Source organism: Argiope bruennichi, chromosome 1, assembly GCF_947563725.1.
Source record: "Argiope bruennichi chromosome 1, qqArgBrue1.1, whole genome shotgun sequence".
NCBI classification, from domain to species: domain Eukaryota; kingdom Metazoa; phylum Arthropoda; class Arachnida; order Araneae; family Araneidae; genus Argiope; species Argiope bruennichi.
Window position 1 is genome coordinate 5627186 of NC_079151.1, and position 26359 is coordinate 5653544.

The 26359-nt window shown below is 31.2% G+C and overlaps 1 protein-coding gene across 2 annotated transcripts in view; it reads left to right on the forward strand.

Annotated features, from left to right (window-relative positions):
• Positions 1 to 16621: 16621 nt before the first annotated feature.
• LOC129962774 (BTB/POZ domain-containing protein 6-like) overlaps positions 16622 to 26359 on the forward strand; it is a 29204-nt gene continuing 19466 nt past the window's right edge. Inside the window, exon 1 of one of the 2 annotated variants that reach the window (XM_056076800.1) lies at positions 16622 to 16810. In XM_056076800.1, coding sequence (XP_055932775.1) covers positions 16703 to 16810 — 108 coding nt within the window. In that variant the 5' untranslated portion in view covers positions 16622 to 16702. Of the gene's footprint in view, positions 16811 to 24981; positions 25093 to 26359 lie in introns of those variants that run through there. The other variant, XM_056076853.1, reaches the window with a different exon arrangement.

The window sequence follows — 26359 nt, forward strand, 5'->3', positions numbered from 1 at the left end:
CAGATTGTTATCAACCCACCGTTCAGCTCTAAATTATTGTTATTTCAAACATATTGATTCACTAAATAATTACGATTATTATTATAAAATAATGCAATGAAGCAATTCAGAAAATTCAAATAATGTTGAGAATGACATTAAAGTTAAGGAATTTTCATTGAAAGCACAGTACGATAATTAATCTGGCCCCTACACAATTTTAAGCATTGTTCATTGGCAATAAACCTAATTGGGAGGCCACGCACAAAAATATCACAAGATGATACAACTCGTGCTTTTCCATCTTTCCCAAGAATTATTTCATAAATTCTGCTCATTGACTTGGAGAAAACTGGAAGATTACCATCCTTCAAAAGCTCAAGAATAACATTTTAATATAATTTTTCTGAAATATCCCATTTTCATGTTGTTAGAGAAGATTTGCGTAGTTTCTTAACCATTTTTAAAAAATAATTTGGCTCAATTTTTGAACTTTTTCCCAACTAGAAAGTATTTTAATGGAAACTTTAACCATCCATAAAGCGCAGCTTCTTTTCGACATGGCAGTGGCCTTGAACCTGTGAAAAGTTTCTGGTTTTTTGGAAGCCAAATATAATTTATTATATTTTAAATAGTGAATTGCTACCTATTTAAGATTCTTTGAGGATGTCAAGTATTAATCAATTTGTAAAATTTATTCAAAAATAGTGTCATGATTAATGCAACGAAAATAAAGAAAAACAAATGAAAGTAAATTCGTACAAAATTTTTGAGAGTCTTGTACCGAAACTACTTGTTCCATTATCACATATTCAAGTGCACTGACTTCTGAATAATCATAAGTTAAGATGATAGCATGAAGCCCCTGCCTCCAAACACATCTGTTGACGGGAAAGAATTGGAAAGTATTGCAGAGATGCATTTATGAAGCTCCACGATTAACAGAGGGTTGATTATTTGAGATCTAGAGTAGAACCAGCTGATCGACCTATTAAAAAATGGCCGTGTGTCAAGTCGATTGGATCAGAATAAAAAGAATCTGTTAAGAACACTTTTAATTGATTCACAACTTTCAAAAACTCTTCCAGAGTTAATTATAAGTTCCATACAATTAGGTTTTTTAAAGAGTTTTAAATGGTGTAATTCCACCCTGTCTGGGCACACTAAAGTTGGAAGATATAGGAAGCAAAAATTATACGAAATGGATTGCAAAACTAAAAACGAAAGTAAGCTTACTAAGAAAGTTTTTTTTAAGTAGTAAGTTAAATTTTTTAAATTCTGAATTGGTACTGTTAAAATGAATATCGTCGTAAGAAAACAGCGTTGTGCATATGAGCAAAGATCCTCTCTAAAGTATTAAAGATCAAATTGTTAAGAATTTTTAAATGCGCTGATCGAACAAAAGTAAGCAAATATTGCTGCATAAACTTTACTTAATAAGCCTTAAGTTTTTTTGTCTATGAAGTTAATGCACTTGTCTATGAAGTTAAATAAGATCTGCACACCAACATACTCGTTTCTTATATGAAAATACTTCATCCTTATATTAGTTAGCCTATGATATCGAGGCAGCAGAATGGGATAGTTTTGATCAAACCATAATTTTCAACAAGTTAGTCTACCTCCACCAACAATAAGGTCATCATTATCAAAAAAAAATGATTTAAATTGTTCACTTTAATTCTTTTCAGATTTTGTTTTTTCCTTTAAAATTTTAGTTTCTATATTGAATGCATTTACCTGAACTGATCTAATTAAATATCTTTTAGCATTTCAACAGTTGTAGGGCCAATCTCTTTTTCCGTGTCATTGTAGTTGCGTATGAATCTGAAAAGGAAGCTAAGAATTTGAATTATTTTATGAAAATTGTTACTTGAACAAAGAATTTTGTTGATGCTGCCACTTTTCGAAAAAGAGATTTATATTGTTAATAAATAATGACTTATGCTCAGACAAATATATTTCTTTATCGGTGGTGTCCATTTTGTCTTCATTAGATCATTTGTCAATGGTCGCTTCTTCTATAGTAATGGATGGTCTTGACCACCACGATTCAAATGTTTGATGTTTGAAGCATAAAATCCACATGCATTGGGTCACATGATCAAAGAGTCGAATTTGCTTTATATTATAAAAGCGTTACAGTTTAACGCTTGGTCATTTAAATATATTTTGAAATCTGCTTTAGGCTGAAAGTTCTGAGGATGTGAAGAATTCATTCGACCACGCGGTCTTCTTGGGCGGAGCCAGCTGCCAATCATGTAAATACCACGTGGTCTCACTGTTGATGTTAGTATATTTACTTTTTCATGTAGAGAGAACTTGACTCATGTACTAGGGTGAGTGTGATCTCGGCTCTCTCCCAAGAAATTTTAAATGTAGTTCTCTCGGCCTGCTGCACTATGACGTAATCATGTGCCTTTTGTTGTTGATGTTTTCAAGAAATCACAAAAGACAAACCTGTATCTTCAAGTCATTTCACCCAGGCAACAGTCTTCACTATCTAATAAATCATTGCGTAATCAAGAAAAGCAATAATTTTCAGAGGAAGGCGATTGTGCTTCTTTTTTTTTTTTTCCTGCGAAAATAATTCGTTTCTAAAAGGTTATTTTTTTAAAAACTCTTCATTGCAGCGGAACCAGAATTAGAAGATTTAAATTTGGTATCATCAAACTTGCATCAATTTTTTAACTATTCGGAACAAGTGAAGTTTATCTGTAAAGATTATAATCTAAAACCGAAACGTCCCAGGTGGATGAAAAATGGCTTATTGTTTTATCTCTAAAATTGTGGTTAAGTGTCAAAGTTTGAACAAAATCCCTCGGAAAGTTGACTCTCTGCCATGGAAATGTAAACGTGATGACACCCTTTGAACAGATTCCCAAGTTTGATTTTTTTTTTTTTAATTAAATAATTGGATTTCAATATTTGTATTTTGAGATGTTGTAATATTTAGTATGCTTGCCTCCCAGTTCTCTATTTCTCAATATGAATTTTCTTCGAGGGTAGATAAATCGGGAAGGCGTTCTTTTGTGAGAGGGCGTGTTCCATTTATCTGAGTCCCTTAAGGGGCGGAAATGTTCTCGGAGTCATAAATTAAGGCTCAGGTGGGATTTTCTTCGCTTTCTCGTGCTCCGGGAGGAAAGGAAGTGATTATTGACTTTCAAGTAATAAAATAACTCTGAATAGTTTATTTGAACGGTGAAAGCTTTTTTTATAGCGTGAAAATGTGATTTATTTTCATTCGTAAGAATTTTATTTCTTATTCCGCAGGAAAAACAGGATAAATCTAAGATACTATTTCCCTTGTTATTTACTCTTTGAAAAGCACTAATTTGTAACCACCTGTTAGATATTTGAATTCTTTAAAACATTCCAAATATAAATAATTGAATTTAAGTAATTCGATTTTGACTATATTTGGTTGTTTTACTATGTTTAATAAACATCATGATGTTCATATGCAAAATAAAAAATCTTTCATTTTCTATCATTATAATAATATTGCATAATTTGATTTCCTACTTTAAAGTCAACTCAAAGGTTTTTCTTTCAATCCTCTTGGGGTGGATTAGGGTGGGGTGAAAGGGCTATTACAGAATATGCTTTTATGGCAAAAGGCATATTTTATACTTTCAAACTATATATCAGGGTGTTTTCGGGTATTAAAGGAACCAAAATAAGAATGGTGACACCTTTTTGTTTAAAAATTACACTGCGGGAAAAGCACATATTTTATCGGACAACTTTATAGCAGATATATCATAAAAGAATGAAGGATTAAAACCCCAAACCTTCTCCTTATAGTACAAACTAAGCTCCTATGTCCTTGTTCTAATCTGCTTGTCAACGCAATAAGTTCCGATTTTTCTCTGTATTTTCTGATTTTCATCATGTTGTCATTGAAACCAGTTTTTTTATAATATTTATTAATCGATATATTTATTCCTTCTCTCCTCAAATCGGCCGAAATATTATTCTCATAATATTCACTTTTGAACTAACAATGAACTGATTTAAATGAGTGAAATTTTCAATTATCAAGCTTATAACGAAGCTTGGTTTTATAAAAAGAAAAAAGTGTAAACTTTTAGAGTTCTCACTCCCTCTCTTTTCATGCAAATCAATACATCGACATAAAAAAAAATGAGTAATGCTCTTGCAACAGTTTTCTTGATTTATGCGCCATGCACAGATATACATTTCAATCAGGACTCGAACCAAATGAATAGCCGCTGATCGTTGCTGCAGAGGTCCTCTCCTGACCTCATTATCAGGCGTGTCTTTTACTACGAAACAATTAGTCTTGACCCGCCCTGATAAATGAACTCCTCCGCGTGTATCATCAAAAGCAATTAAACTGTGAATTATTCAAGGAGTTCCCAAACAGGTAAAAACTGATAGATCCGATCATTTGTTTCGCGATACGTAATTGCCGTTCGGCAGTGATAGATGGATTTTTCTTTTAAATCCACAGATGGCGCAATTTTGAAAACTATTCCCGATTGAGTCATTCGCATATTTTAGGGTCACTTTTGTTTTTCATTGAATGTCTTTTAATCTCTACTTTCAAAGAATTAATGCTGTGTTATCTGTTAGATAGTTTCTTTTCTATAATATAACCATGTGATGACTATTTATTAACAAATGCAGTATATTACTTTATAGACAACGATCAAAATGTCTGCTTGCACTCTGGAGCAGCTCTTCCTAACTTTTATTCTCCCTTGATTTATCTTTTATGTATTCCCTGCTGTCTTCCTTCCACTCCTTTAAACATTTTAATGATATTGATTAATTAGATTAGCTAAAGAGTCGAATCGATTGAACTTGATCAGCGTTGAAGGATTCATCTTTGATTTTATATTTTGTATTGTTTTTTAATTTATTCCATGTCCAATTAGGTTCAATTCAAATTAAATACCATATAAATTTGACCTCGTGCCTTCAGCTGGTCAAGTTTATGGAACATTTGCTATTATTAAGAATAAAAACTGCTCGTGTGCTGTTTCAACGCCTACTTCTCGGTAATCTTATTTTGGTTTTTGGACTCGCACAATTTTCTATTTTAATCTCATCGTAAAGAAACAAAATTCTATCATAGATTTTTTATTTTAATTCTTTGTATTTTTCGCCAGTATTAATAAAACTTTCGCATAATCCTAACAGGCCCATCGCATCTGTAGTAGAGGGTTCCTATAACGTTTTGACCAGAGCTGCCAGTTTTAGACGAGGTAGCTTTCCCTGGAATCGATGAAAAAGTTTATTACGAAGGACTGACGAGCGATTTCTGCTCTCGCCCTTAACATGGGTAACATGGGTAAGGAGCTTGTATCTTGGGTCTCTTGCCTTTGATCGATTGGGCTCAGCATTTGCTAGAGACCTACCTACACAATCGACGCCGAGACCACGCATTGAATTTTATTTATCTTGCTCGTTGTATTTTGGAATCAACACCATTACACAATCTGACCTTGGATGGATTTGGTAAGAATTTCGGGGCAGATCCATAACTCCAGTATAAATCTGTGAACTAAATTTCATTCCTGTAGCTTGATGCGTATTTAGATTATCATGTTCTTAGACTGGCAGACGAAGTTCTGAGGGACACACCAATCCGAAATTCGTTGAAAGTCTATAATTTTAGTGAAAGATCACACATCCACTTTCATTCTTCAAGTTCTTTATTTCATTTATAAGTTTATTTTATTTACAGGTGTAATTCGCGAAAAGATTTCTTTCGAGGGAGGGGGGGGGGAATTGAGGGCGTTTAAAACACCGAGATTCATCAAATATCTCGACGAAGAATGTTTTGACAGTTATAAAAACAAATTTTATTTGAAATCGTTGTTAATGCAAGTATCCTCTTGTTGACACCCGAATTTGTGTATTAAAGTTAAACACTCGTAAACTAAATATTTGTGAAAATAATCGATTAAAAGAAAAGTCTCGATAATCTAAAACCTGACATCTGAATATGTAGGACTATGAAGACTCCGTTGAACTGTTACAACATTTAAAAAATATATAATGAAATAATTTTCACCTTTATGTTTAAGATTTAAAAAAATAGTTTAGTTTAAAAATTAGAATAATTTTCTAAGATTTTTTTTTTAAATTGTAATTATGCGCTTTACTTAATTTTTACCTAGAAATTGCCTACAGTAACTTAAAGCAATTCAGGCTTTTTTAAGACCACGCTTTAATCAAATTGTTGCTTTTCAAACAACTTTATTTGAAAGACGTTCAGAAAAGCCCTTTGTTTTGTTATCTCTAGAAATTAATTCTGTTTTTTTATTCATTAAATGCTCTAATTTTCAATTTTAAAGATACGTTTTTCATTTCTGGTTCTGACTTTCATCTTAATGAACCAAATCTCTTCTAAAACATAGGCAACTTTTATAAAAGAATATTGCCCTTTGTTTAAATGTAATAATTCTAAAAGTAATACGATCAATGTCGAGAAATAAATCGAATTGCTAAATCGGAAAATGTCTCTTTTATATGCCGATAATAAAACAAACTTATTGAGAAGAGGTCTTTATCTTAATCTGAAAAAAAGTTTCGATAACCACAAAGAGATCCCCCCCCCCTCCTTTAATTTTTGGATAGAGAGATGAAAAACCGAGCTTTTGCGACAAAGAATATCGGGTATTGTGTTCGATGCATCATAGCCCCCATCAGCATACGCTCCAAAAGCTACGAAAATTAGGTAAAAACTACAAGAAAAATCCGGAAATAGACGGAAAACTTCTAAAAAAAAAAAAGTCGATTATGCCCTTTTCAAGAATTTTCGCTCGAAGCAATTTTGGTAACGAAAAATTTGACGGGGGAAAAACCGGAGTTCTGCATAATTACACAAAGTCGCTCATCATTACAAAAATGCATATGGGAACTGAACTATGATGAACTGAATTAAACTGAACAATAGTGATTTATGGCAATATCTGAGTCTTAAAAAAATGGATTTTTCAATTTTGAGATTATATTTGGGGACATTTCACTGATTACAGAACCTTGGTAGAACAGAAATAATGTACATTATTGTATGACATTGATCAGTACTCACAATGTTGTATAATACTGGGAAATATTAATTAATATCATCTAAAATAAAAATAAAAATATTGTGCAACAGGCTGTGCTACCTGAGAAATGTATAATTTCCATCGCTTTGAAGCGTCAAAAGTTTAAGTAAGTATAGTTATTCTTTGACAACGAATTTAATAGCAGCTCCTATGTTAGAGTTTTTTTCTGGAAACAAGTTTTCTTCAAATTTCAATATGCATTAAATGCATTATTTTTCATTATATCCGTGAAATTTGGAATTTTATACAATAATAGTTACAAACATTATGCATCTATTAAACACAATTTTATTTTTCCTATCTATAGTAGTAGTAATTTAGAGGCTATTGATCCTGCAAAATATCATATATATTTTTTCTTAGCTTTTCTTACACGAAATCCTTATTTCCGAAATTTTTATTATTAACGTATTTAAATGAAAAATAAGTTGGCTACAATTATTAAACCTATTCTAATATATTATTCTAATTTTGGTGTGATTTTATTCAGAATTATTTTTTCTGTACGAATAGATTCGTGGTTATGCACTTGAAAACTATCGCATCATAACAAATATAGATTTATTATTGAAAAACAAACGCTTTAAGAAACATATAATTTTCTACTGTTTTATAATTATAATAAATCGTTCTTTTTATACGTCTTAAATTTTCTATCATATATTAAGTTTTACCTGTGAAAAAACTCCCTTTATTTATTACTAAAATTTTTGCAATTTTTATTGCCGAAAACCTCCCAGTTCCCTTAAGAAAAACAGAAGCGTTTAATATTTAATCAAAAAAAATATAAAATATCTTTAAAAAAAATAGTGTTTATCATTTGATCAACAAAATTGTGGGGTTTTTTAAATAAATTATTTCACTAATATACAGAGTGATTCGAATTAAAGAATCCCTGTTTGAGACGCCCTGATGCAATAAAAAAATTGATTGATGCAATAAAAAAAATAATTTTAAAAAGGGCGCTAGATGAAATGTGACGCTGAAATCAGCTTATGATAATAAATATGAAACATGAAACCAACAATAAAGGACAGAATACGAAGCATCTGTAATAAATTCCATTATCGCATTACTAATGGACAAACTTCGCTAGCTAGATGAAAATTCGAATATTCGGCACTGCGAGCTGCACTGGAGAACAAAATTTACATAACAGGCAAACAAAAGGTCTTCCGTAAAAGATAAAAAAGATGGGTGTATAGATTCCGATCATTCTTAGGCCTCGACGATGGTTCCCTGTCTGCCGGAGCGAGCGTTGCTACTTTTTTTTTTTTATATATAACGTTATTTTACCAAAACAGCAATAACGCTGCCAAAGCGCTTCGCTCACACCGAGGACAGAAATCTTTGTGTACGGAGCGAATATCTACGGCACTCTACGGCGAATAGTCAAACATTTTGATAAAACAGGTAGCGTACGTAAAACACGGATACAGCAGGTGGTTGAAGACGTCGCAATCTCTGTCATAGAGCACGACAATTCGAACACACCAAGGACATCTAGCGCCGTATCAAGGCAACTGGAGTTGCCTTACACTACAGTTTGGAGGTGCATGCAGATAGTCCATCCATATAAGATCCATCGCTTGCAAGAGTTAAAACCAGCCGATAACGATGAGCATAGAACGTACGCTTTAATTTTCTTGGCACGGAGGGAAGTGGAACAAAATTGGCCGTTAAACATCCTATGAACCGATGAGGCTCACTTTCACATGTGTGGAGCTGTGAACACAATAACTGCCGCATCTGGTCCACTGCGGATCCTCAGCAGCTGCTCTCCATTCAACAAATGCTGTTTCATTCACCGCACGTTATTGTTTGGATCGGCATCGTTGAGAGCTTTTTGATTGAGCAATTTTTCGGTGAGGAATTCACTTCGCAGGGACCAACAACCTGTTCCGTAACTGCAGCACGTCCTCGGGATATGCTGCAAACTTTTGTCATTCCAGAACTCCAGCAGTGTGAATGTCTCGCTATAGCAGTATTCTAACAAGATAGTGCTATTCCTCACATGGCACATGTGGTTCAACAATTCCTGCAACATCATTTTATGAGGATTGCATTATCAGTCATGCATTTCCTACAAGATGGCCTCCACATTTACCTGATCCAACCCTTGTGATTTTTGGCTCCAAGGTTAGCTCAAAAATAAAGTTTATAAAAGAAATCTGGCGGATTGAAGAACCAGATCCTCTTGCTCGTACGTAACATCGAACCCGATCTGTTACATGCCGCTGTGAGTCATGTTGTAGCACGGTGAAACATGTTAGCCCTGAATTAAGGTAGGCATATTGAAAACCATCTGTAACAATTTTGTTTGCTTTTTTTTTTCTGTCTTCGTTTTTACTATCATTAGAATTTCTGTAGTAACAAAAGTTTGTGTTGTGTAGTAAAGTTTATAACATTTTTACTTCACATTTTGTCCTTTATTGTTGGTATCATGTTTCGCATTCATTACCTTAAACCAATCGCAGCGCCTCATTTAACTTATCGGCATTTATTCTAACTAATTTTATAGCATTAACTAATTTCCCATTATCTGAAATGTATATCTTCCATATGTGAAGGCGTTACATCAGTCGGCTCTCTCGTCAGAGCGTCCCAAACAGGGATACTTTAATTTGTATCAACCAGTATTTAGTCAAAAATAACGGTCTGATAAATAATTTTGAGTAATGTTTGAAAATATTTGTTTTAATTAACTAAAATTCTTTCAAAATATCTATTCTTAAAAAATTTGTCGATATTACTTATTACATGTAATATATTGTTAAAAAGTGGTACTAATGACTAAGGAATCAATGTTGAAGGGTATGCATTAAGTGCAACTCAATGGATCGATTCCTCAACAGATATACGACCTTCATCGACGATGGATCCAGGCAATAACACCGCTATTTCTGTACTCAGCAGGTTAGAGAGAGCCAACCACCCCATCCCCTGCGAATAAAAAAAATGTTGATAAAGTAAAAGAAATAGACAATAAAGGTCTAATATAAAAAAAAGACAGCATTCTTTCAACTTTATTCTGCAATAGCAAAACATGCAAGCATACTAAAAGTATGAGATAAAATGAACAAAATGTGAAATATCTAATCTTGTAAATATGCTAAAATATGAAGTACGCAATTACTAATATTCACATGATAAGTAAAAGAATATATTGTAGTTACCATAGATAGAAATCAATATCAGACACCGAGTGGAAGAATTAGTATGCGAAAAATCGCCTAACATCATTAAATAATGATAAGTTTTCCACGACCTGTTTAGTGGAAGCCTATTTGACATATCAGGCTTACAGAATATTTCCAAAAGAATCATCACAATTCAATGTCTAAGATCTCACCGAACACTTGTTCCGACTGGCTTGCTTATAAAAAACAAATTTCATGATCGAATTTCACTCGTTCTCTGTAATGTCAGAATTTGGAAAATTGAAATTTTTTCAATCTGTATGTTCTCGATCACAACACTCAGTTTTCAATATTTACAAAATTTAACTAATTGAATTAACTAACTAATTGAATCATTTAATTAAATTTTGAATTCATAGCGTAACGCCACATAGTAGAGAATTTAAGAAAAATTGATTTCACGAATCTGCAGTATTTATAATGAAGAATTATAAATTGACAACTAAATCATTGAAAGTAATTTAAATACAAAAAAAAAAAAAAAAACGACTTTTTTTTAGACTAACATAAGTGTGTGTTTTTTTTTAAAGTTTTTTCCTTTAAATATCGTTTAAATGAACAAATACTGAAACTAGTTGAAAATGCGAAATTATAGAATGACAACTATGACTCTGAGAGGTTTTTATTAACATAATGATGAGAAATTAATTTTCAGAAAAGTGGTGGAATTCTCATCTGTATATTCCTGTTTGCCTGATATTAAAATAAATCACCCATTGATAGAAATCAATACAACACGAAGTCGCTTCAAGTCTCTTAAGTATATAAATACAGTAGGAAAAAATGGCGTTTCATTCTTTTAACTATTTGACCTGTACTCCCAAAAAGTGGAGAATAATTATACCGAAAGTCGTACTCATACTAATCTCCTGTCTTGTGATGTTTCCAGTGTGGCATTTATTTCGCCCCAATTTTGAATGAATATTGTTGAAACGGTTCTAGGATCCTTGTTTTTTGCAAGCGATGAAAAACAAATCGCATTACAATTTCTAATGAAGCTACAGATCGATGCCTTTTCAAAACAATTTAGAAAAAGGAATATTGAAACAAGCCCAACCCTAACCTTCTTTTAATTCACAAACATTTCAGATTCCGAAATCACCAATTGTTAAAACACTACATAAATTCCCCTTTTACTTTTTATTCTTTTCAAATATGTAAACAATTGTACCGCAATACATTATTATAATGTATGATTGACCCAAGGTCGAATAGTAATGCTCTTTAATAGGATAAAAAGGTACCTATCCTTACGAAGAAGTAAAATTGTCATGGAGTTTCAAAAATATTTGGGATAGGAAAGTAATATAAATTGCATAAAATATATGCGTGGCAGAGCAAATTATTGGTTGAACATCAAAAAGAAGTTAAAGCGCATTTAATAACTTTATTTATGAGTATAGGTATTTTCACTAGTATATAAATATTTGCATAAATTTATGATGATAATTAGCTGTTGGAATAAATTAGCAGTTAAGATTTCTAATATTTTGAAAAATGATCTAAGAGTTAAATCAGTGTTGCATATCATATCATAACCACAAAAGACGTCCTTTCAAGATGATAAGACAAATAAAGAATTTACGATGAAAATCCCCAATATATACGGAAACAGTCAAATACCTAAGCTATCAAATGGATGTATCATTTTTTAAATGAAATAGTTATAAAATGTTTTATTTTATTCATTTATTTTTGTGTCCAAATTAAATCAAAGTATGAAAATATGAAAACAAAAGAGCTTGAGATATCTGCAAAACAGCCTTTCCACTCGACTACCAAAGTCCATTGATCTTATTTGTATTGTGGGAACTTCAAATGACCCTTCTCGTTAAAAGTAATTCCTTTTCTCGTCACTTGGAAAAAATGCGAACACGTTTACTTCCGAATTGCCTGGAGCTTTGGTTCTTTTCCCAAGTCTCTCAAACTGTCTGTCTAATATCGATCTGGTTGTGCATACAGAACTCCATAAGGCTACTGATATTAGTAATTTTCCATCGTTTTACTCTCGAAACGAGGAATTTCTTTCCTTGCAAAGAAGGCCTGGTGCATTTTTCACGGCAGTTTCGATAGCAAGCATATCACTTTTTTTAATAATCAGGTGTATGCAATGGGCCTAAAAATTCGTCTTTGATCAAAATGTCGAAATGCCGGCAAGAACGATGAAAAGTATAGCTTGTCGAAAGAAACTGAGCTTCCTCCAATTATTATAACTTTTCCTACAGACGAATTATTTTCCTAACCCGCTAATGGGGGTCTCTCCAAAACATTGTCACGTACTCTCTGATAAAGGCGAAACAGTGTGCTCCCCCCCCCCGATCGTCTGGAGCCAAAATTTGACACAAAGCTACACTTGCAGTCGCAAAATCACATGCCAAATTTGATATATTTAAGTCCTTGTGTTTTTGAGTTATTGCGTTTACATACCTTTGAAAGTCGCCAATCCCTTGCTGAATTTGGCTCAAAAGGTGACAGGAGTCTACATTATAGATTTTAAATCTGTTATTAAATTTCATCTGCATAGCTTTCTTCGTTTCATAATTATCGTGTTAACTTATGTTCCAACGGCCGGGTATGCAGATATCTCTCAATGGATTTTGCACAAAATTTTATATAAATCTACACTTATGATGCGAATGTGGTATACAATTTTTCATCTGTCCAGCTGAAAGTGCTTTTGAGTTATCTTTGCCACAGACAGACAGACATTTTCCAAAAATGTGTTTTGTGGGAAGTGCAAAATGTGGTTTTAATTTTTTGACGGTAACAATAATTTCTATATGCGAGAAAGTGAAAACTGAGCACCTTTGCTAGCGAAGTAATATACAAGAGAACTGACATTTGGTATTGGGGAAGCAAAAGCCTAACAGAATTACATTTTGATTTGTTCACGTATTTAATTTCATATCTTCAGAAATTCTTAAATAATCAAACTATAGGCAGCGTATGTCCTTAATATTTTATGTGCGCTTCAATTTTAGAAGTCCGAAAGAAAAGAATAAAAATCCTTTTTTTTTTTTTTATTTCGAAGCGGACATTTATTTGCGTTTTTAATAGAATAGATGTTTCCAGAAAAGAGCTTTTCACTATCGATTTCTGTCCTCCGGTGATGGCTGAGTGTCACGCAGACTTCGAATAGTGAGGGGTCGAAATGAAGCGTATTGTTGCGTGGTCGGCTCAATCAGCGACCTTGAAGAGAGGGGGAGGTTTACAAAAGAAAGATTGAGACTCCAAAAGAACAGGATGAACAAAAAGCCGGGCTTCGTTCTCATTCTTTCTATTCCCAATTCGAGAATTGATTCTCTATTCCAGATTATAGTTCTTAAAAATACACTAAGAAAAAGGAATTGACAGATAATTATTTTCATTTAAGTTATAATAAATCTAATTACTGTTAGTAATAAGAAGAAATATTTCATTTAAATTATTTTCTAAATCCTACTTTTTAAGGTTATATATTTATAACTCTTTATTATAAATATCATGAAATCTTGGAAATAAATATTATGAAATGATTGAAATGTTATTCACTAGCAAGTGGCGCTATTTGTGTGGAAACAAAATTTATTGAAATCAATCGTCAACAGCTAATTCAATTCTCAAAATATTTTCTAAATGTATCTTCAGCGAGTACATATCAGAAATGGTGTGAGAGCAAGATTTGAAGATTCCAGCCCATAATTGGAGAAAGAAAGAACCAAGCATAAAACAAGTTAGCTTAACGCGTGTAAAAAAAATTCAAATACGTAATTAATATTAATACTTTAATTTTCCGTCCTTTATAATTTCAATTTCTTTTTTAAATATTTATTTAACATATCCTCATTGAAAGGATTCAGTTCGGCATAAGAAATACCGTACACATTATTTGCTTGTTGGCGACTAAAAATGATTCGCGATAATTGTTAGTCTATTATCTGAGGATCTTGTGATATGTGAAACGTGGCCTAAAATAAAATATTTTCTTGTTTTTAGAAAGCCTGAAAATCTTTGATTTTAGACTAAATATTTTTATTGTTTTTATTTTTATTTTAGTTATTTATTTCTTAAAAAAAGAGTAAAAGCAGATTTTCGAAATTTTAAGAAAAAAATTTAAAACATAATCTTTTAAGACATTGGAAATTTTTTGGCTGGGCTGTGAAGCAGGACCAAGAGTTATAGAATGTAACTCAACTCCTAATTTGGGAAAGCTTGCTCTTCATAAATATTTGGTGCACTTTATTTCCGTTCATGCTCCTTTCATTATTTTAAAAATCTGAATTGATTTCATATTTCTCAGACACCCTTGTATTTTTTTTTCTATTTTTACTTCTAACTTTCATTCAACAAAACTGTCAATTGAAAATAAAAATACGGGGTTTAATAACATTTTATAAAGTAAAGTGTCGCTATTTTTGAATAGAGAATGCTGTGAGATCTTCAAACAAAATGGCAATAATATCTTGAGCTCTAGGAATTAACTTTTTATTTTTTAAAAATAAAAACGTTCCGTCGACTGAGTGTTTAATTATTTCTGGATTGTAAAATATATTTACAAAAAATGTATAATTGAGAATTTGTAGTTCATTTAATTAGTTATAAATTTCAATTCTTAAATACTTTTTTTGTAGTTAAACGTACAAGTTTAAGAATTGCATATAGAAAAAATGCACTTAACTGACATTTATTTCTGTGTTGGCATTATATAATTCAAAGATCCAGCTCATAAAATTTATAATTCTTCTTCATTTATCAATTTAGCATTATTCATTTTATATTATTTTTATTCTAGTCAGAGAATTAAATATTTTTCCTTTCATTGTTTACCATGTGTCTTATTTATAGACTTCAAAACTGTACATTGATAGAGAAAAGTGAAATCTCGAGGTCTCTAAGACATGGGGGGAAAAAAATCCTTAAACGCCAACTTAGAATGTAGCGATGTATTACAGATTAAATAACTCCAAAAGAAAATCACTCAATATGATTTACTTTTAAAGGGAAAAAATGTGTTTATTTCGTTTCCAAAGAATTTGTTTAAAAGTCATATTTGAAATAAATTGGAAGAACAGCATTAAAGTTTCATAACAACATAAAAAAGTTTCAGAGGTTTTTTTTTTTTTTTTTTTTCCCTAAAATAATTTGGAGGAACAACATTAACATTTCGTAACTGCATGAACTGACTGACAGTATACATGAAATAGCTGAAAAACATAAGAACGTTTCAAAATGTATTCTTTTTTATTTTCTTTCTTTCTTCTAAAATAAACTGGAGGAACAACATTCAAGTTTCATAACAGAATAATAATGTGCTTATTTCAATGCTTATTCTTTGTTCTTTCGAATACATTTGTATAAGTGTATGAGTTGAACAGTTTAAAAAATAGCGGAATTGTTCTTCCCGCGACTTTTCCTGTACGTGTCAATGATATGCAGTGCCATAGCGGAATTCAAGTATGCTTTTGGACTTTTCCCTCTAGGTCTTTTAGGTTCGAAATTTCATATTAGTGTCAAGACCTAATACCAAATATAACTTAACTAGCTTGTTCCGTTTTTTTGTGAACGCTGACGGAAAAGAAAGACTTCCTGCTGTCATCAACATTTGATGGGAATTTATGTTTTTAATGTCATCAATTAGCTTGTGACATGTCTTAGATATCGTGATCATAATTTCAGATACGCTTTCTTTTTTTACTTATGATATTCTAAAATGCTAAATCGAAGTTGTTTTTGTTTTTTTTATGATTGCAAGAATTTCGCTTTCTATGCTAAATAAATGAAAAAGTAAGATAAAAGGAATCTTATTTTCTCTTTAAATGTTAAAACAATGTATAGTATGTATTTGGTTTTTCATTATACAATTTAACAGAAACGCTTTTTCACTTATTCTGTTTCAATTAAATTATATATTAATTGTTAGGTGATTTTATCATTCAGCTTGGACAGAAAGGAATCTACAAAAAAGTTTTAAAAAATATCAATCAGAACAATAGCAAAAAATAAAATGGATAGCAAAAAAATAAAAAGTAGAAAAAATGAAGGAGAAAAATAACTTTTAAAAGTTGAGATTTTCTTTCAATCTTATTTCAGAACTGGTTTCACTTCTTACTTTTTAACAGCTAAATTTCTTTGAAAGGATTCAACGAATGCTGCTAACACATCATATCAGTTTCCACAGGCACGAAAAGAATAATAATTTCCATAATAGAAAGTTATCACACTGTTGGGAGATTGAAAAAACATCTTACTAACAACACAACTCCAGTTCTAGGGGCCGCTAATGAAGCCACTAGTTCTTCATTGCGATGTTTCCATAGAGACGGAGTTATTATCCAACTCCCGCGCATTAACGAGTCTCCTATTGGTCCACTTCCCGAGGGACCACAACACGTCACGCTTCGGTTCACACTGGCGACACCTACACGTCAAAGATGGCACTTGCCTTGAAGTGGCCGAATGCATCTGAATATAAGCAAACTCAATGACAATGCTTCCAGGCGCTTGAGACACGCATTCTCGCCCAAGAGGGTTGTATTGATGTGCATCTTCAAAATGACCGAACAGGTAAGCGGTAGCAATCTGGTTCACGAAGGTGTGGAAAGTAATTTTTGTTGTCGAATGTTTTGTATTGAGATATTCGGATGATAATCAACTGTAATTTAGAACCAGTCTTAATTGTGTAATATCTGTAAATGTTAGATTTATATGGAACTATTATCTATTTTTACGCCTTGTGTGATATGCATGAAACCATAGGTATACATAAAACCATGTACTTAGTATAGGATGCATATATGTAAACGTATATGTATTATTATTTCATTAAGTGTACTTAAGTATAGAAAAATTATAAAAAATTTGTATGCCGACGATTTTTATTTCTCACCTGAAAAAATGAATGTTTTTGTAGAAAATGTAATGAGTGTTTTGTACGAAAATGCTCATTCTTCAGGGTGAGAAATGAAAATAATCCGTAATAATAATAATAAACATAATTATTCTCTATGAAATGCAATAATTAAATGTTTTGATCTATAATTGATTGCCTCGAAGCAATTCGAAAATTTTTTAGCTGTCATTCAGAAGACGTTCTCTATTAATTACTAATCGAATTGTATTATATATCAAAGAGAGTAATACTAATTGAGATGCTGTTTATGCCAACTAAATTGAGTTTTATTTCGTTGATTTCAAAATGTGTACATGTTTTCCACACAGTATTATATTCACTTTTTGAGGATCGATTTCTACTTTTGAAAAATTGTTTAACAGATGCGTGCATAATTTGCTGATAATTAACAAATTTAAAGAAACAATGTAACTAATATTACCTTGCTTATTAACAGACAGAATCTTTATTCAGTGGCCAATTTAAAAAATGAAAATTGAGTTTTTTATTGTGTCGTAATAATAGAGATAAATTTTATTTCCATCAAAAATTTTAAAGTTACAAAAAAGAGTAGAAGTATTTTTGAGATTCTCGTTAATATATGTGAAATATTGCAATCCATCTTGAAAGTTTTCAGAGATACAAAGAAAAATATTATCAATTCATTAAAAAAGGATTCTATTGTTGAATGTTTCATAAAGTATTTGAATCTATTTTAAAATAACTTCAAGAAATTAAATAATCTCTGATATCTGAACTGAAGAAAACTACTTTTATATTCATTTGCTCAAGAAAACTGCTTTTTCTCAGCATTTTGTTTGAAAGGTACCAAGTAAAATTTCAAAATGTATATTTGAAAAGGACTCTTGAAAACATTTCGTAATATTTTTTGCTCTGAAATCATGCGTTTTATTCAACCATTTCAATTTCAATTGATAATATTCCAAATATCCGATATTTATAAAGAAATTAAATGCATTTAGAATATTTTGATGAATTTTATGTCTGAATTTTCTACCACAAAAAATGTATTTTCTCATTTGGCAAATGAAATGGGCATGATCTTTATACTGTTTAAAGTCTTAAAAAGATTTAAAAATTCAAACGAAATCTGTTTAATAAAAGTTTTTGGAAAGAAATGTTCTTTATACAAATAAAGAAAAATAATTTTCTAATCAGTTTGAATCATTTAAAATTAATAGCTTATCTTTGAAGTTTTTTGGAATGAACTTGAAGTTATAAACTTCATTTTGGATTTAATTTTATCGACAAATTAAAAAAAAAAAAAAAAAACCTTTAGAAAACACTATCTCGTGATGTTATATTTCCTAAAATTATATCTCATTTATGCTGATATTTTCTTTTTTTAAGAAAAGGTAATGTTCTTAAAGAAGAAAAATTATTGTTTAACGTTGCTCTAAAAAAATAATAACTAATTTTTAAATGCTCTCAGCTCAGACACGCTTTCTTAAGAAGACTCTTTAAGCTTTCGTAACTTTTTTAGGAGTTGAAACAATATCTTCATTCAAAAAATTTCATAAAGGCCCTAGAATTGAAAAATCGTTACAAAAATATTACGCTAATAAATGAAAAATAAAAGCTTAAATAGAGATAGGTATCAAATAGAGATTTTCAATTTAAAAAGCACCCAGCCAGAAGCTGTAAATCACAGTCAAAGAAATCTGGATTTAAGCTAGTAACTTAAATCTGTCATTTAAGGCAAAGGGATTCATGGGTCATACCCAAAGCCATGACTTCACGCCTTGTTTAGGTATATTTTGAATAGAAATGAAATGAAAATTTTATGAAATCAATTACGATATCGACTGAGAACAGCGGTTTCCGGGGACTTATTTCATTTTATATTGAAATAATTAACTGTTCCAACAGATTAGAAATAGAAAGTTAAACCATGTCACTTCGAATTAAAAGTAAATTTTCTAAAACGAACGAAAAACTTGTCCATGAGAATCTACACGGTTGCCTACAACTCCCTCACCCTTCTGAATGATTTCTTCTTAACTTAGTTAGTTATTATAAAAACATTGGAGTTAACTCCCCTGTTGTTTGCTCAACAGATGGTAACAAAATCAATAATAAGATTATTCTTAAATTGTTATTTTTCAAAATTTTATTGAAATTACAGGTCGCCAATTTAGAATTAGAAACGAATGTAGGCTGAATGACTTTGCATAGTCCACACAGTCACTTGGATTTGCTATAACGAAAACCTATGTCGAATTTCTTGATTTGCAGCGCTTCACTACTTTCATCTTATATGCCTTAAATAACATGCATTCCCTAAATCGAACAGTTGTTAAAACACAAGTTAATTCGAGTTGTTTTTTTTTTCGAAGAAGTGCACAAGTTTTCTTTTTATTTGTTCGAAGTCATACGGGAATCTATGGCAATGAACATACCGACTAGCTTGCTAAAGAATTAAAAGAATTAAATCAAATTCTTTTAATTCTTTCAAATTCAAAATGAAATTAAATCCAAGAATTTAAAAAATTCAGCTAAAGAATTCAATCAAAATGAGTTGATTTAATTCTTCTGAGCATTCTGAAACCGTATTTTGAGAATGTCATTATGGATAAAGTTATATCTGAGTGGAGTAACTTATTTCAAATATCAAATAATCCCAATTCACTAAGGAATTTATTCCATCCGTTCAGAGATACTTAAAGACTAACTACTTTGAGGCTAATTTTAAGCTTACCCATTTTCTGATTGGGCATTTTAAACTTTAAAGCCTCTTTGAAATATTGAATAATTTGACGGGTGTTCGTGATACTGTAGTGCAGTCCAGGATGACAAGCGCTTGATACACGAGTGTACCAAATTCACTCCCGAAAAATATGCACTTCTGAATTGTCTACTAAAGAACAATATAGCGTGGCCCCCACATTTCTCTACCATTTTTTAGCACAAATCGCCTATGACACTTTTTTGTACATTATCAGTATTTTTCCCGTATTAATTATTTTTGAGTGTTTGCCTACATATATTTTACATATGTATTTGTATGCTTTCAATATCTTATTTAGATCATGCATCCTAGCCTTTCCTATATGTTTCCGTTCGCATGTGAGCAATCCCCCCCCCCTCTTTTTAGTATTTGGGCCAATGTCTTTTCCTTTTGAAATTTTTTCCACTATCGATTGAGTAGGTTTGACTTACATTCGTAAGCCTTGCATTATGCTTGTTGGCACGCAAGTAGTTTATAAGCAGAGCCTCAAAAATGATATATTATAATCTTTTAGGTTTATTACCATTTTTCCAAACTATTCGCATACAATAATGTTTCTCAAAAAATTATCTTGTTGCAAACGTCACATAAGCATAAAAATGAAACTGTGTGAGAAATAACAGTTAATTGAATGCTGCCAGTTGAATGTTATCTGAAATGCCGAAACGATTGCATGTGTTTTTGTTGGTAAACAACATAAAATTTGGTATATCATATCGTATGCTGTGGCGTTGATCTAATTTCAAAATGTATGGATTCAGTTTGTTCACTTAATCGTTTTTGTCTTTTTTTAGAATAATTACTGGCACGAAAATAATCAAATTTATTTAAATGAAACAGCTATGAGGAAAATATTCATAAATTAGATACATACTGTGTTATTCGGAATAAATATCTTAATATCTTTTATTTATAAAAAATGAACTGTTTAATTAGTTTTCACGTTACCCTTATCAAAACCTTTCTTGTGATTTGACATTGTTCCACCGAGGAACATCTCAGTCATGGGAATGAGAAGATTTCAATATGATAGTTGGTTCCGAAGCGGTTGCAGTAAGAAAGCAAATTCCATGACGGGCCGTACCTCCTACATATATTGCAGCCCATGATGGACATGAAGCTCCTCCTTTCTTCGACCTACGATCTTCATTCAACAGTCGCGGGTGCTTTGCCAAGGTGGAAGTCATTCCAATATGGTTATGATTTAACATTTGGGATGAGAGTTTGTAGCAGTTATCACGTGATAAAGGTTATAGTTATCACATATCCAATCAGATTTTAATGGTTGAATAATGCGAAAATCCCACGCAAGAAAATGAAGTATTTTTAGCCTTAATACTCAAAGGAATTCCACTTGAAATGTAAATAAAGACATTTGTTGTAAATGCATAAAATTTCTTTAAAAAAAGAGTCTTTTACATAAAACATCATAATACACCAAATTATCTTATAATCTTCAAATTTATATTTAATTAAAGAGGATTTTGAAAACAGCCGAAAGCTCCCAATCCCCATAAGTTATTAATAATTTTTTTTAAAAAACGATATACTGCAAGTGACATCTCGGTTTTAGTTTAGTTATATTAACGTCCCGTATGAAGCAACACTAGGGCTCCCCTCTCCACACCGCACCACACCAGCGGGAGGACGTTTGGTCATGACGGATTTAACGTGCAACTGACCCCCTTACACGACGGTTCTTCGGTGGAATCAGGTCTCGAACTTGAAACCCTCCAGTTCCGAAGCCGGGACCTTACCACCAGGCCACCGCGGCCCCAAGTGACGCTTTGGAGACAAACACCAAAAATGATCTATGTTTTTTAGTATTTACATTCAATAGGAATGGCAGCGCCAAAGAGTAAAGCTTTTCTATATCCGGAACATATTTTTAATGTTCCAGAACTGCTATTTTAATTTTGTATGTTTATTAGACAAACTTTTGGCTATTAAATAAAGTATATAAAGTTTTGGCTATTTTGGATGCCAAAACTTTTTTAATGTTCCAGAGGCAATTTTAATTTTTATAATAATGCTTTAAAAGACCAAATGATTAACTTTTAATTTGATTAATTTCCATGAAATTCGCATTAAAAAACCATTGTTTCACTATATTCATGAGAATATTTGGGAAAAACTATTATTCAACCGTTTGGAAATTTTTAAACACTAACTTAATTGCAAGTTTCTATTTAAATAGATTAACCATTAGCACTTAAAATAATGAGAAATGTCTTTATATATTAAATGTTTTCATTATATCCAAGATTGTCAAGTGATCTGTCAGAATTACGTAAAGTATTCATCAAAATGAATAATTTTATATTCCACGAAAGTCAAATTTCAAACAGATGAGTAAAACAACAAGTGAGATGGATGGTTTGGTTCATGAACTTATCTCTGTACTTGGAATGATTAGCAGAATAACGGACGGACACTATTATTTTAAAGAAAATTCGCTTTTATGCTGTTTATTTGTTTCGGCAAGGATATTCTATCTCGGGAAATACTTGTATATTATTATTATTTTTTTCCTTATTTGAAAAAAACTCTTTTTTTTTTTCAATGGCTGCCTGCAGAAGCAGTATGATAAAAAAAATATTGAAAGCATCTAAATTTCATTTATTATAGTAGCTACATTTCGAATTATTGAGTTCATGTATGCAAAGATAAGGTTCATGTTTGCAAATTTATAACAAAATTGCCTATCCTGTGATCCCAAATTCATTACAAAATAACCAATCCTGTGATAAAATTGTATGTCATATTTTATTCATCTAGCTTCAGAGGCTTTTAAATTAATGTAATCACACACACAAAAAACAAATGTACCACGAGACTTGCTATCGCCGGATGTTGTATGAAATTTAATAGAAATCTACGATAAATGTTTCAAGGCCATGTACCAACACCAAATTTCTTTATTCGATTTGTGGCAATTTTCAAAAATCGTTTTAAAAAATAGGCCGCTTTTCTCTTTCGAATACGAGAAAGTAAAAATTAGCTTTCTTTATTCATCGAAGAATCTTGGGAGAATTAAAATTTCTGAAATCACTCAATACATGCTTTAATGCATTCAACCAACAAGGTTTCGTTTACAATTTAATATAAAAGTCATTCTTCCGGGGAAGAGTAGATTATCTGTATTTAAATCAGTTTTCATTCAAATTATAAACATGAATTTAATAACGACTAAGTGCTTGGTGAAGTTTTGTTTCAAAATATTTGTTCTTTTGCTAAAGTTTTGCATAAATGAAGGATTAAAGAAAAAATTTATGGAATACAAAGGATTTTATTTTCTGTATGTTATAAAGGTCTACATAGAGATGTGAAATTCAGTTTAAAAGGACGGAGTTATCAGGAAAATTTGGAAAGAGCGAGTTGACAAAATAATTTAACGGAAGTTGAAACATTATTAATTTTAATGGGCAAATTTCTAAAAAAATGGTTTTTTTAATCAAAATGCTGCATACTGACAATTTCATGTATTCACGAATTTCTTACTAATTCCTTCTCTAAATTATTAATCCTATTTATATCTCTTCCATTTTTCCTTTCTTTAATTTATTTTGAATTTAATAGTCTATTAATAAAACATTAATGGCATGCTATGTGCTTAGGTGGGCACTATGGATTGAATTTAAGATGGATTGAATGTAATATAAATTGTCAGAGACAGCACAGACGAAAATTATTGTTAAGAACTGATCGTTTTGAATTTTAGAATTGTGCCTCACCTGATAAACAAACATGAGTGTGATATTCTATTGTGACATATTGATTACTATAAACTTTTCGCTTTTCCCGTGTAATATTAAAATACTCTTGAGATTTAAAAAAACTGAATCGGCAAACTAGTATTTAACAAAATAAAATCTCTACAACATCTTAAATAATTTATTTATGAACTTTTTAATCATATTGGAGTTGTTTTTATCATATAGTTTAAATATATGGGTCATCTTGTATTTTTTTTATCTTTTATTAATGAAAGTTATTAGATATAAATTAGGAATTGACAAATCAAGTTTTGATTTAGAAAGAACTTTTATAAAATAAATTTTAGGGGGAATATATGTTTAGTTATTTTTTTGAAGAATCATATTGATAGATATTTAGTAAAGAAAATATACGTATTTAATAATAAACTAAATATTATGCAATAACAATTTTGAACTTAAATACATGACATGGTTAGCTATCACAGTATTTGAAAATGATTCATGAAATAAGAGCAGAAAACGTCTTCTGAAATCGGAACTGTTAAGGAGTCACGAAATATTTTAGTGGCATGACTAAAAGTATTAAAAAAAATTTTTCAAAAAATCTTATTCTCAGCCTATAGAAACTCATACTATTTAACGCATGTAATGAAGTTTTCTTTTTTACCTTGTAAATAGAGAATTTGAGCAAATATTAAAATAAAGTATTTATTACCATGCAATCTCGACAATGGATATTATAGCAATGGATAAATGTCACCTAGTTCGGAGTTTTTTTTTTAATACAAATTTTCATGACGATTTATAATCAAACTTTATATTGAAAATGCGAAGCTACATATGTATAAAATTTATAACACAAATGAGAAAAAAAAAAGTCGAATGAAATCGCCACTTCTGTTTCGCAAGCATACTTAGACATCTTTTCAGTTGGTGAATTTGAAAAAGCAAAACAAATAAATAATAGCTTGCATTTCAATCCAGGTATAAAAGCACAAATTCTGTCGTTAACTCAATTTTATTAATTAGTAGTTGTCGTTAATACAAGAATGTAGATGTTCGAATTCCTTTCCACACCGGAAGTGGCAATTCTGGAAAATGGCGTCAAATCTTAATTAGTTGCGGCATATCAAATTCGCAATAGCAAGCGACTTCCCTCCCTTGAGACCTCCCTCCGCTTGATGTCTCTCATTTGAATAAAATGCATCGTTCGGATTACGAGGAAGTGAAATGCTTGTGGTGGGTTGATTGTCTCCAGAGATCTGCAAACCAGCTGCGCAAATATAATACAAACAGAGCGATGAAATGTGTTCTCGATTTCTACAGAAGCCACGCCCTGAGTGTCTGATGTCTTTAGGAAATGAAAACGACTAGGAAAAACTGTGGATTTTTATGAGTATTCTGAAATATGAGAATTCTCAGAATTCGTGTTGTTCAACCAGCTAATGAGCTTTCTCCTAACGGCTGCAATAATGTGTCTAATGATCGGGTAAAAAGGATTGGATAGTTCTGCAAAATGAGTTTTGACTTATTTCATTTGTTAAATGATATGACTAAAGGATGTTTTAATTTTCTGCCCAAGTTTGGAAAATAAATAAGTATTCTGTCAGATATATTTTCCATGTTTATGAAGAATACTGCCAAATAATTCATTCTAAAAAGGGTCCTGTAAAAAAGTAATTGGAAAATTTTATAAAATTCTTCTTAAAACGGTGTCGTTTTTTAAAACGAAAAATATCTTGACAAAACAGTAATTGCATTAATTTATAAAAAAATTATATTTATTACCAGTGGGTCTGCAAAATGATGCGATTGTAACTGAGAGACTTTAATCAATTTTCGTATTAAATTGTGATTGCATTGGCAGGCGTTCTCTTAGTTTTACTGTGCTTGTTATCAATCACTGACGTTACTCTAATTCTGTTATTATCCGAATAGTGTATAACCTAACCTTAAAATGATGTATCCGGAAAATCTACTTCTACTTCTCATATTCTAATATTTTCAAACAGCTCGATTTGCTGTCGTTTATTAATTTTGAATTTTGAAGCTAGACGATGTTTGACGAGGGATCTAAAATTTTTCATCCTAGTGCGACGAATAAGGACACGATTTGTATCTGCATCCTGTCCATGGTGCGCCTGATCTTCCGTGGGTTGAATCCTCTACTCGCCGGTAGCTGCGAGGTCTAAATAGAATCACATGCAGGATAATTCCATTAGTATACATCGAGCAGCTTTCTCTGTACTATCCGTCATTTGAGTTGTTTTATGCTCAAGTTGATGATGACACTTCATGATACAAAATTCTTTTTAAAGTCATTAAATAATTCCATTTGGGCATTTAAAATTCTCCTTTTTTAAAGAAATAACTAATTTTTAGTGATTATTTATTGAAGGTACAAATCAATTCGCTTTAAAAACATGTGTCCATAATGTGTAAAAAAAAAGGGGGGGGGCAGAATAATTTACCTCAAATTTAAAATGTATTTCATTATTCCAGTGATGCAAAATGCCATCACAGATCGCTTCAGTATTATAATGCAGACATTGTTTACTTCCTTTGAATCTCTATTTCTGAACGGAAAGATTATTTGTCGACATAAAAATATCGAGCTGTTTGTGAGCTGATTAATAAATACAGGACTATTTTAAATTTCTGATAAAATTAAGAGAATTTGTTTTTGCTGCCTCTCTGCCAGAAAAATCTTCATACCATAATACCAAATCTTCATAATTCTGTATAATTGTAATTTT